A 12,765-nucleotide genomic window follows, 5' to 3' on the forward strand; every position below is an offset into this window, starting at 1 on the left:
AAATATATTATATAATGAATATAATTATGCACAAGCTACCAAACAGGTTTCTCCTCTTCCTCTGGAGGACCCTAAAGAATAAGCTTGAAGCTTCATTTTTGACCGTATCATATATTATAATACACCACAGACTTTCTCAACGCCATCAAGACAAATATGGATAAATACCTCGGCAAGTAAAAGTCTTGAAAGAATATAGTTAGACTGGAGATGGAAATGTCACTCATCTGTTTTTGTACCTCTTTTTTTAACTTAAAAAGTCAATAAACCAACATGCAAGAAATCCAGTCAGATAATATTTGTTTTGTTAAATCGCATGTGCAAACTGTAGTAAATGTACGGTAGCCTACTAAGTATTTTCCACCTTTGTGTGATGTTATTTGTAATAAACATCCGCTATCATTAAGTGGTACATAGAGTAGTACATTGTTATCAGAATAATGTCTTTAAAACAAACCGTATGTTAATAGAAGTGATCATATTTGTGTATTTACTGATATTATTATAATTCTTATTCATGCCAGGCATAAATTAATGTAATTTGTCTCATAATAATCTGAACCATTGGTTAATCGATAGCGGTGCGCTGTGCCTTTAAGACGCCGCTGCTCAGGGTGGACCCAGCGTCGCTGTTTGACGCTCAGGAAGTGGACTAAACCACCAAAGATTCCCGGAGATTCTGTATCGATTGTCCCAATGTTACAAACGTGTTAACACTGACCTCAACATTTATCTAAATACTTGTTTTATGGGCTATTGGAGACGATAATGCTGGATGGTTGCACTCATGAAATTCACCAGAGATATATGCAGGCTGTTGGGACTCGGGAGCGGTAAGAAACGTCCCACTTTTTCGAAACTTTCTAAAAACTCAACCACAAGTTAAATTGATCCCGTCGGCGATAAAAAAAGACGCGTGTGACAATCCCATCGTGGATATTTCCACATTGTCACAGTTTATTTCTGATAGTGTTGTGCGGTCGTCTCTGTCGTTGAGTTCAAACAAAGTTGTCGGTCAAACAATGAAAGGTACCCTCTTGCCAGCTACACCCTTGCTTGCACCACTTCCAAGCTTGCGCAGTCCGTGCCATAAAGTTGTTGCAACAACTTATTTAAAACACGAGTGTGTTTCTAAATAAATTATCTAGATACTTTTACATTCACGACGACGCTAATTACGTAACTGTTAAGTCTGCTGTATGTAGAAGGAGCTACGGCTCAAACTAATGTAGGCTACAGACAGACAGAAGTAGCGCATTCCCCGGTGCTTGTTGGCTGATAACGATGCCTCATAGGTGGCAGCAGCAGCAGCCCTAGAGCACACGACTTGCGCAGTGATACGTCTACTGTAGTTATATTAGCGTCACGTTGTATCTGTAGAAATGTCATGTGCCCACACGTTGTTCCTCTTAACGTGTGCTACCTGTGCGCGCTGTGCAGGCTCTTCCACTGCGGCTCGCTGCGAACACCACGCCAGGGTCTGGTGTTCATGAAGTTCTGCTCGTATCAACCCTCGAAATGTGCATCTGGATCTTCAGATGTCACATTTCAGATTGTGAGAGCACTGATTCACCAGAGCCGAGCGAATCTTGTGCTGTTTCTTTGTGCTGTTATGTCTCGAGCTGTCCTTGGTAACTTTGTAATGCATGCGCTTCTTTGTGGAGAGGTTCCTGATTCACTGAGTCTGTGACTCTCTCGGTGTTGTGTAAATGCGTGTCTTTCATAATTTTAACATCACTTCAGACCAGTCTTGTGATTTAGTAACGCTGGTTTTACTGATCTATTCATGTTCCCCTTATCTGTCTCCTTTCTCAGTAGAGAGATTGATCTCAGGGTTAAAGCTCCAGTCCACGATGATACTGTTATTTTACATTCCTGTTGAACAGAGCTCACCTTTCAACCCTACGATGATTTAAGCAATCTCCTTGAAGGGGAATAACAGAGACATTCTTGTTGCTTTTGTCCACTGATCTTGGATCATGTATTTAATAGGAGGACGTTCCATTCCAGCGAAGATTTAACAAAGCGCCTGATTCGGCTAATTACATGGTGGATTCACTCTTTACTAAAGCTAATGAGACTTGGTTTAGACAATCTTTTATTTGTTTGCAGTTATTGGAACTACTTAAAATGTGCCAGAGCACAACGGAGTAACATATAGAGAATGAGGAAGTACAGTGGCTGCTTGTTTTCTTTTGCCTTCATGAAATGTAGTATGCTTTTTAAAGAGCTTCCCGACCCAGAACACGAGTCACAGAACAAGAATGAATTTGTCGCTAGTAAGCAAATAGAAATCTGACACCACATAGAACCCTGCAATGTCCGGTGTTTTGCTTCCTCTTGTCTTTACATTTATCTGCTGTCATCGGGCCAACCTCAGCTCATGGCTTATGGCTTGATCTGGAAGCCAAAGCGCACACACATTCACACGCATACACACACATTCACATGTATACTCACACATTCGCACACATACACACATACACACACATTCACACGCATTCAACATTCAAGGCAGTGTTGTTCCTCGTATTTCAACCAGGTTACCGAGAAAAGATACCATGTTCCCAACAGCTGTGCCTGCACTTTGAGCACGTTGCAGTGGAAAAGTGCCAGAAAAAAAATCTCTTTCTTAAGACTAACAAATAAACAACTTGAATCAAAAACTCTGTGCATTATTTGTCATGTTTACATTTCCTTACATTACCTCACGTGCTTGTCGCCACCCATTGTCATTTGGAGTTATTCCGTTTGTTATTAAAAGTTGTTGCGGTTAGACTCGGTTGTTGAGGAAGGAGGACACATGTTAGACGTCCAGATGACTCATTTCTACAGGTTGTCAGTCGAGGACACCAACAAAGTTCACGCTACTTGTAGATGTGCACACACGTGTGAAATAGACAGTCACTTACATCGTGTACAAAGCAACATTATTGCAACACTTTCACTGTTATTAGTAAAGTATATGTAGCTGAAGGCTACTTTGCTGCACCTCACTACTTGATGGAGCGTAATATGCTGTGAAAACTGTACCTGGCATCATGTTAAGAAGAATAGACATTCACTTGATGAGAGATGTTTCATCTGATTTCTGGTTTCTCAATGTAAAAAAAAATGATACCGGTATAATCCGCTTGTTAACAGTTGATGATCTGTGTGTTTCCCATCAGGCCCCCCAGTCCAGCAGCCGGAGGAGCAGATGGATTGTGGTGCCGCAAACCTTGACCCAAGGGATGATGCCAATTTGTCACAGGTAAACAAATTCTGTCGGAACTGACGGGGCATTGTACAGGCTGCAGGTGTGAAGGTACAATGTTCCATTATGTCTGTTTGTTTAGGATGCATTAAATGGAGAGGAGGATCTGAGTGAAGAGGAGAAGGTCAGACGAAGGGCAGAGCGACGCAAAGCCAAGAGGAAGGTTAGCACACCAAGTCCCAACACCCCTTAAAGATCCTACTTGTTGTATTTCTTTGAAAAACTACCGTCTATTATGTTATCCATGAAGGTTAAAGTTATGCATTTTCTGACGTGTCGAGCCCTGCATCTGTTTCAGCGCCGTCGAAAACGTAAGAAGCAGGAGCAGGTGAAGCAAAACGAGAGTGCCGAACGGGTAATAATGACATTAATCCTTCGAGTAATTCACTCTGCATTTGCCCTTACGGTGAATAACTGGTTATGTATATGGTCCTACACATTAGGATGATGAAGACGAGGATGGTGGTGCAGAGTCTGAACTGGATGATAGTGAGTCAGAAGCAGAAGTTGGTGCCGAAGAGGAGAAACAAGAAGTAGTGCAGAAGGAGCAGAAAAAGGAAGCAGCTGCCTCCTACAACCACGTCACCACTCCAGTTATGGCTCCTGCAGGAATCAAAGGACATCAGAAACCCCCAGCCAGATCCACTGAAGAGGTAGTAGAAGTAGACTAGACTACGATGCCTGTATGAGTGCTCTACTTCTATAATGTGTGGTTCTAAACCATCGATGCTTAAGACTCAGTGTGGTGGCTTTAACTCCAGCCAAACGCCCCATTAGAACGTACCGCCAATATCTCCCTTGTCTCGAGTGAATCAGCTGTGGTCGTATGCATGCATGTAGGCCTGGATGGCAAAACTTTCTGTGTCCCACAGGAGCCAGAGTGGGATGTGAGCAGTGCCTTCTTTGCTAACGCTGCGAGCCATATCAAACCCAAAGGATCAAGCCGCAAGTCCAAAGAAAACAAGGAGAACGAGGCCAGAAGAGAGGTGAGTGACGGAGATGATATGAGAGGAGAAGTTAGAGCAAGAGCTCCCATCGGAACGGCACTATTGTTATTGTGGAACCGATATGTGGTACCTCTGACCGCTCCAAAGTCTGAGGTGTGGAAAAGTGGACTGTGTGTGTGTGTGTGTGTGTGATGTGGAATGAAGCTTAGATATTTAAATACATGTCAGGCTTTTAGTATATTAATGAGAAAAAAAATAGATGCATAAAACCAAAACATGATGTTTCTGCTGTTTGAAATGTACTTGTGCATTCTTTTGTTTACAGTTCATAGTATTCATGCAAATTCTATGCATCTGATTTGAAAGGAAAATCTAAATACTTGAGCGCTACACTTTATCTTATTTTTTTTACAGACAAATGGAACCGACACCATGACCAAGAAAAGTGCATCCCTGACAGGTACGAATTGGTCTTTACATAACGGGGCACACAACCAGTCTTTTTAATAGGTTATTTATTGACAAAGAACCATTGCCTGAGGGGATATTATTGATTTCACATTTTCTTTGTGCAAGCATGTCAGCGTGCAGCCCCGCGGTCAGTTGAGCTGCTGACTCACCAGAGAATTGTTTACAATCATTTTATTTCTTCTCTGCAGAAAAAGGCATCACGCTGGTGCAAGAGGGGCAGTACGCACACGCTGCCAGTATGTTTACAGAAGCTATCAAATGTGATCCGAAGGATTACAGGTACGTCACGACTGTTTGATCTCAAAGGAAATGAATGCATTTCAGGCACATGTAAGATATTCCGATACACATTGCAATAAACTGCGTCCTGCAGGTTCTTTGGGAATCGTTCCTATTGCTATTACTGTTTGGAGCAGTACCCTCAGGCCCTGGCGGACGCTGAGCGCTCCATCCAGCTGGCCCCAGACTGGCCCAAGGGACACTTTCGCAAGGGTAGCGCTCTCATGGGCATGAAGGTTGGTATTCAGAATAGAATCAGTGACGTCTCCACTGGATCGCCTCACACTCGTGATGCGATAAGAGGAGCCTTTACTAACTCATTGTTGTGGGTCTCTGTGTGCGTTGTAGCGGTACAGTGAGGCCGAGAGGGCCATGGAGCAGGTGCTAAAATTTGACACAGACTGTGAGGAGGCTGTCAATGACCTCTTCAACTGCAAAGTGCTGCAGTTAATGGTAAACACACTCAGACAACGTGGCACGGTGTTTCCTGTAAGCTTGGGTTGCTGTAAATTAAATTAACCACAGCTTTCTCTAAAAATGTACTATGCAATGTCATTTTTATTTTATTTTCTTGACCCGTCTGTTTCTGTGCTCTTCTCAGGAGCTTGGTTTTGAAGAAGTGCAGAGTGTCCTACTGCTGGAGAAATGTTCAACTGTGCAGGCAGTTCTGGCATCTTGTTCTGATGCTGCCAGGGGTAAGATCACACGTACATCTTAAAAAGGGCCAGCAGTTCTTCTCTCACACTGAAGAGTAATGGTAGAAGTAACTATATGTTAAGATCCTACAGCCTTTCTTCTTCTGAAGCTCTTTTTGTTCTGCAGCTGGGAGCCTCGATCCGTCCGTTGTGCAACCAGGGTAGGTGACGATTTGTTTGTCCAATCAAAGCCAAAGGTCAGAAGGGTTTCCACAAATTAACTATTTTATTGCTTTCAGTCACATTCTTTGTCTCCTACAGAAGCCCGTGCCCATCGCTTTGGGTGGGAAATGTGACCACTGAGTTAACGGAGAAACACCTCTGGGACATTTTTAAAATGTAAGACTCTATCCCATTACAATAATAACTAACCTAATCCATGACTTGAAATGGGTCTAGATCAGGGCTATTCAACTTCAGTAGCAAGTGGGCCGAATAAGAAAATCACGGGGGGTGTGAGGGCCGCACAGAATATTGATCAAATAATGGCTCAAAATTAAAAACAGTAATGTATATTTCCACAGGTAAACAGTCACACACGAAAATGCGTCGGTATTGTGTGGCAAAAGTGTTGCGAACAAGCATCACTATAAACATGTTTCAAAGTGTAAATATCCGCTCAAGGCAACCAGTTGTTTCAGATCCCAAACCAAACTGTTCCCATGAAAACATAAGAAATGTGACTTAATGGATCAATATATAAATTACTTGAGCTGAAACTAATATCTGGTGGTGCAGCGCACAGACTGCGTGTCTTTGAGTGCAGACTCCTTTTGCGTGAAAGGGATCGAAACCAGGTCGGGCGATCTTTTTATTTTTATTTTTTCGAAAATGTATTTCTTCCTCCGTGGCTGTGATGCACTGCTCACTTATACAATCGTAACCGCCGACATGGATATGAACGGTGGCTTGAAGATCTCCAGCAATATGTTTGTGAATGTGTGACAAATCTGGTGCGCGAGACAGAGCCCTGCTGCAGATGTGAAGAGAACACAACGCACGCGCGCAGGGAAACCAGTAGGTCTGAAAACCAGTAGGGGTGTAACAACGGCAACCAACACGGGTGCGTAACATAAAGATGTAACCATACAGGTTTGGTTGAGGCAACAGTGAAACTCAATGGCTCTGGGTTAAATGTCTCTGTATAAAAGAGGCGTGTCCGTCAGTTTTATTTTTTCTTACCAAGCTATACTGATTTGAAGGCAGTCTTGCGGGCCGTAGTTAAACTCAAACGGGCCGTATCCGGCCCGCGGGCCGCTAGTTGAATAGGCCTGGTCTAGATAAACACAAAGTCCTATTCCGAACTCAGGATTCAAGATATTTGTAATGTCATATACACATAACAGTTACTCCGTACAATGAAAATCTTACTTTGCTAGGTCCTCCTTCCACGCAGAATTACAATAACTTAAATTAAAGGTACAACATGAATACTAAAAATTGAAATAAACACTAAAAAAGGAGGTTCACTGTGTATAAAGTGCCCTGTGCATTGTAGCAACTATGGAACCAAGTATGGTTGTGACATGAAGTCACAATCAAGAATAGGAAAGACAGTTCAGCAAACACTTATACACTATATTCCATATTTAACCAAGGTGGTTGAAGTAGTTTGCTTTGTATTTCAGGCACGGTGAGATCGAGAGTGTCCGTGTTCTGCACGAGAGATTCTGTGCCTTTGTCAACTTCAAGAATGCGAACATGGCTGCTCGTGCCATGGAGAAAGTAAATGTGAGTACTCATTTGGCGCTCCTCGTCCAATTCTCTGTCTGTTTTTAAATAATATTCTAATGGACTTAGTTGTGTGTCTTCTTCCTATCACAGGGTTATTGTATTGAAAACACACGTTTAGTGGTGCGCTATCCTGACCGCCGCACGCAGAAGGTCCTTCCCGCCCCTCTGAAGACCTGTCTCCCCGTCACAGAGCAGGCCGCTGCTGGGTGAGAAGCACTTCAGCCTCACATTAGAAACTCCCTGTCACTGGAATCAAACAACAGGAATGCAGTTTTAATTGTCATCTTTCTCTCTTTCCAGGCCACGACGGCGTGGCCCAGTCAATGGAGACGAGTGTTACTTCTGGAGAACCACCGGCTGCCATTTTGGGGACAAATGTCGCTACAAACACATTCCTGATCAGAAAAGCAAGGACAGGAAGCCCTGGCAGCCCTGAACTCAGTTTACTGTCTGCCTCAGTAGTGTGCAGGAAAGTGGGATACACAGTGTGCCAAAGGAGCCGGTACTTACTGGACTAGGTTCTCTGAGCTATTGTACACCTACTGTTGCAGAACGGACTGGAATAATCAAAGGATCAGAGCCAGCTCTCAGGCTCTAAGACAGGGAGCGTCACACATGTGCCACAAAGGATTGGGAGCATGAAGATCTGTATTTCAACTTGCGTCTTTTATCAACAATGTTGCTCCGTAGACAACGTTAGCCAGAGGGGAGCACCAGAATGACCTGGTGTCGTCCCTGTTTTGAATGAAAACCTTCACATTCGCAGCCTTCCATGGCTCAAGGTGGCCTATTCCAGCTTTAGGGGACACAACCTAACCTCACAGATGTGCAGCATAAGGAGGAACTGCTTGGTCCACTATGCGGGAAAAGTAATGGCTCTGTCATGTACCGCAGTAATGAAAGAACTCAGTATGGATTTTTCGGGTTCTTCAGTGATGATCCTGGGGACCTTCCTTCCTTAGAAATTCCATCACAAATCAGTGTTCCTCCCTATTTTCAAATTACAGTAACTTTTTAACAGTCATGGTTTATCCACTGCCCACAACTGCTCACCAGTCTGTGGTTCAGTCTGGTACTCTGGTATTTCCCACTTGTTGTTCCTGTTCCAATATTAATGCTCTGTCCGCCAGACCAAAGACTTACCATCAGACCTCCACGACATTTTAGATCCTCCCCTGAGTAAATGAAGTTCTTTTATGCCTTTTATACTGTACTGCATGGGTAAATGTACATTAGACCTACACAGTTGTCTCGAGGATCACACATTTTAAGTATTAATCTATGGACTATGTATATATATATATATATATATATATATATGTATGTGTGTATATATATATATATATATACGTGTGTGTGTATATATATATATATCTACAATCTCACTTTATTTATTGGCTGCCCCTTTTGTAGAAAGATTGAATAGACACACTGCACGTCTGTTCAGTTGTCGGTACAACTTATGGAGGACTCATTGTCTTTCATAGCAAATTTTGTGCGGCATGGAAGAAGTAATATAAATATCTGAGCTGCTTCATGGCGATGCAAAAGGAAAGTGCCAACTCTGTCAGACATACACACGCCCACTGAATGCCTGTGGATCGAAAAACAAGTTCATACTACAGGACTGTGCCTTAATTAAAATATGTTCAGCCATGTGCACACACACATTCATGGCCACATGTGTAACATAATCCACTTGCAGAACTTTTTAATCATAAAAAGCAGTGTTTTTAACCTTAGGGCCTCCATTTCAGTATTTCAGTGAACCAAAGAATGCTTCATCTGATGGCTGCATGATAAAGAGCCTTGTTTTTTAATGTTTCAGCACTAGGCAACAACACCTGCTTTAGGTCCACACTACATCTATGAGTAAACTATGCACAGCATAGTGAGTATTTATTTCCTTATTTATGCTGACTTTCTTCCATATTACCACATAACTTAAGAGCTGAATACAGTTTTCCACTTACTGGCCTTTTATTGTATTGGTAAATCCCCTCTTGTGTTTCTTTCTGGCTTTCAGAGGAAAGCATTATTAAGAGCCATTTGGTGCAAACGCAGTCACATGCTGCACTTCTGCTTTTCTCATATTAACTTTCCGCTTTGTGGCTAAAACTTGTGAAAAAGGAGTTCCACCAAACCGTATGTCTGTAGTTGTTGAACTTGCGCATTTCTCTTTTGATTGGTGCTGTTAACTGGCAGTGCATTTCATTTAGCAGACTAATACAATGCATTGAATGTTACCATAACATATCAATATTCCAGATTTGGACATACAAATTCCCTGGGTTTAATTGTAACTATTTGGTATCTTTTTAATATGTGTACCTTGTTTTAAACTTTTTTTTAGGAAAATGAATTTTTAATTATGCTATACACGTCAATAACCAGAGCACTGCAATCCTGTTAATCTTCCAAATATTTTGTATTACCCTTACTGCACTGCAAAACGAGTCTTTTATATATTTAATAAATGTATTCCAACCACCTATTCCTGAGTCCCTGCATGAGTAACTGGGGAAGAAATGTCTGAGTAATGCAGTTATTCTACTTATGTCATCAGCAGGAATTATCTGTAGATTTCCTGCCTGCCACAAGGTGGCGGTGTTGTACTTGAAAGGTTTGCACTGAAATATGTGATCGTTTGAGATCTCAGTAAAGCTATGTATTCCTCCAAGTAATTCCTGATACTCGAAACCCAGAAGCTATAAATCAAAGCAGGCCTGGCTGGTGTATGTGTGTGTGTGTGGGGGGGGGTAGGTAGTGATAGTAACCCATCACTAGTCGGAGACACCAGCATGGGGGATGAATTCGGGATTCTGTAACCCAGACCAGTGGGAGATGGAGATGTCGCTAACACTATGGAATGTGTGGGAAAAGCAACCCTTATCCCACATGTCATTTGGAATAGAGAGTTCCTGAAGGCTGAGATGTGAATGCATGTGTAGTCCATGCAAGTGAATGTTCAAACGCTGCAAAATTAAAGCAGCGCTCCACAGATTTTCCCATGAAGCTGAGAAAATAATTGTGTAATGCCTTCCAAAATGTATAACTAATGCAATAACTGAAAGCCTACAATAACAACTATAGGTGGTTGGTTTAAAAAAAAAATTTGACATTTATAAAGTTGCTCCGTTGCAATTCTAATTCATTCTCGGAATTAAACCGGGATATTTCGGGCTCTGATGCTTTGACCTCTCGTCTGTGACCAATTTATTTAGTTTTGTGACTATGACATAAAACAATACTAAATCAATTGGTAAAGTGCCCTTTTGAAATTGCATGCAACTCCTTTAAAAAAAAAAAGGAAACAATTCTAAAGATTTCCAAAAACGTATCAGATGACACTCACACACTCTAAATTGCAACCTGATTTTATGAATAAGTTCACCTGATTTAGCACACCTTGATGTTCTGGTAAAGACGGCCTCTGACGCTTGATCTAAGGAGGTCAAGCTCGATGTAGCTTTCTGCACTCTCAGCTCTCTAACCTGTACAACCTCTCCTCTATACGGGCCGACATGCTCCAAGGGATAGCCTCATGAAAGCCCGGGCAGTGGGGGTGAGCTTGAGGAGGTGCTGTCGTTTGAAAAAGCACTTGTTTATTGTTGGAGAGCATATATTTATTTCATGCCTCCACAGATTGTGGGTAAGGGCAGAGCCGGCTCGGTCGGCGTAATTAGAGAGGTGGAGGGAGAGAGGGAGAGAGGGTTTTGCCACAGAGAGCTGCTCCGCTCATACTCCTCGCCCTCCGAGGGCCCTCCGAGGGCCCTGAAACCAGCACACACACACTGAGCGTTTAACTATTGGCACACAGGTAGGGACACCTGTTTGGTCTAGTTTAATTAGTCTGATACACAACAGTGCATCACGTTTATTATGGAGGAATGTCACACGTAGCAATGATTTATATGTTTAACCTTAGCAACCTCCTTTCCTTTTTTATTATTTCTTTATTTTACATCTGTCTTTCCTCTCCGTGCCGGCCTCGGTGATCCCTCTGATTTGGAGCCGCTAATAGGGGGTCTGCTCTTCCTGTTCGGGTTTACCAGTCAGGGAGGGACCACCATTCTGCCACCCAGTCGCACCATCAGTCGCACACACAAATATCTCAATTACGGCTTCAAAGTTAACCCGTGTGCACACATATACCCATATATGTAACATATGTTTTTTTTTCTCTTTCTTTCACCCTGTAGGAACACTACATACTAGGAAGTGTTATTTCAGTCTCGGTTGATGTTTTTCGGTTCCTACCTCCCCTGTCATGATTGTAATTTTTCATGGCTATGAATAAACCACGCTGCCTCAAAGAGTTGCCACTGAGGTTTACTTGAAAACTGGAGTACAGTTTATCAACACAACACCCTGAGGCCAAAAATGTCCATGGAGCTAAATTTGTCCCAAATCTTCCCGAAACGACTCAAAAAATAAATAAACAAGATTTAAACATGTCGAAGAACCTTAGAACACATCTTGAGGAAACCTAAATCGGATAAAGACTGAGCACCGAAGTGATTCCGGTGAGGAAGACAACAACACAGGACGTTTTCCTCATTTTGTATCTGGATCGACGCTGATGACTCAAATCTTTTAGCTGTGCCATGATGATAGGTTAGCCTATAGTAACATACTCCTGTTGGGCATATTCTCATCAGTCACGTGCGCCATTGGCTACGGTGAGGCTGGGCCTATTTTAGAGGTCGTGGTTTGCGGCCATCTCAACAAGGAAATATCTACCCTGTGGTATCGGGAGCTTCTTTAAGACACTCGGAGCTTGATGTTTGAAACTATTCTGGAACCAGAGTTCTTGCTGTTGGGTACATTTACACACGTTTAACCGAAGGTTTTGTAACGCTGTGCGCGTGCAGTTGTGTAAAGCATCGTCTGCCATATTTGAGAAGAGAGGTTCAGAGAGGCCATTAAAACACACAGTTTCATAATGTATGAAGTCAATTTCTGCAAAGGTGCTAAACACGGCATCCTGAAACTGATGAGTCTCGTGGTTGCTGGAGACGCATTTCTCAAACATTCTCCGTCAGATTCATTTATCTGAGGAACGGCTGAGATCATTCAGCGGTGCTTTAAAGGATTCACCCAAAATGTATACGAATGTCAGCAAAGAAAAAAGAATAATCCTCCATCAGTGGAGGGGAACACAATATATTGTTTTATATTTTATAGGAAAAGTTTGAGCATTGTGCAGACACTTAGGTTACAATATACTAAACTAGCTTTACACTATAGCACTTTAATGACATCAACCCTTCTTTATGGGAGCAAGATACCTCGAGGGAAAGAGAGTACATGCGGGAGGGAGGGATATAGGGAGAAGGAGGGCAGAAGGGAGGATTGACTAGGGAGAGCATTTAGTCGACAC

The 12,765-nt window shown here is 42.5% G+C and overlaps 1 protein-coding gene across 1 annotated transcript; it reads left to right on the top strand.

Annotated features, from left to right (window-relative positions):
• The first annotated feature begins 677 nt into the window (after positions 1-677).
• Positions 678-9,876, top strand: zgc:123010 (uncharacterized protein LOC641500 homolog). The gene is made up of 16 exons (XM_056436119.1): positions 678-833; positions 3,171-3,253; positions 3,339-3,419; positions 3,555-3,611; positions 3,700-3,909; positions 4,129-4,242; positions 4,618-4,663; positions 4,863-4,953; positions 5,048-5,189; positions 5,302-5,406; positions 5,555-5,648; positions 5,776-5,809; positions 5,910-5,987; positions 7,277-7,379; positions 7,473-7,588; positions 7,683-9,876. Exons 1-16 carry the CDS (start codon positions 776-778, stop codon positions 7,816-7,818), a joined length of 1,548 nt encoding a protein of 515 aa, XP_056292094.1. The 5' UTR covers positions 678-775; the 3' UTR covers positions 7,819-9,876.
• Positions 9,877-12,765: the final 2,889 nt, after the last annotated feature.

The sequence above is a fragment of the Pseudoliparis swirei genome, chromosome 17, assembly GCF_029220125.1.
Source record: "Pseudoliparis swirei isolate HS2019 ecotype Mariana Trench chromosome 17, NWPU_hadal_v1, whole genome shotgun sequence".
NCBI lineage: Eukaryota > Metazoa > Chordata > Actinopteri > Perciformes > Liparidae > Pseudoliparis > Pseudoliparis swirei.

Bases quoted from the DNA above. Each gene is read 5' to 3' on its own strand.
- zgc:123010 (XM_056436119.1), top strand. From the start codon at position 776: ATGGTTGCACTCATGAAATTCACCAGAGATATATGCAGGCTGTTGGGA. The intron at 4,954-5,047 runs GTACGTCACGAC...TGCGTCCTGCAG, and splicing joins TGTGATCCGAAGGATTACAG to GTTCTTTGGGAATCGTTCCT. The intron at 5,810-5,909 runs GTAGGTGACGAT...TGTCTCCTACAG, and splicing joins CCGTCCGTTGTGCAACCAGG to AAGCCCGTGCCCATCGCTTT.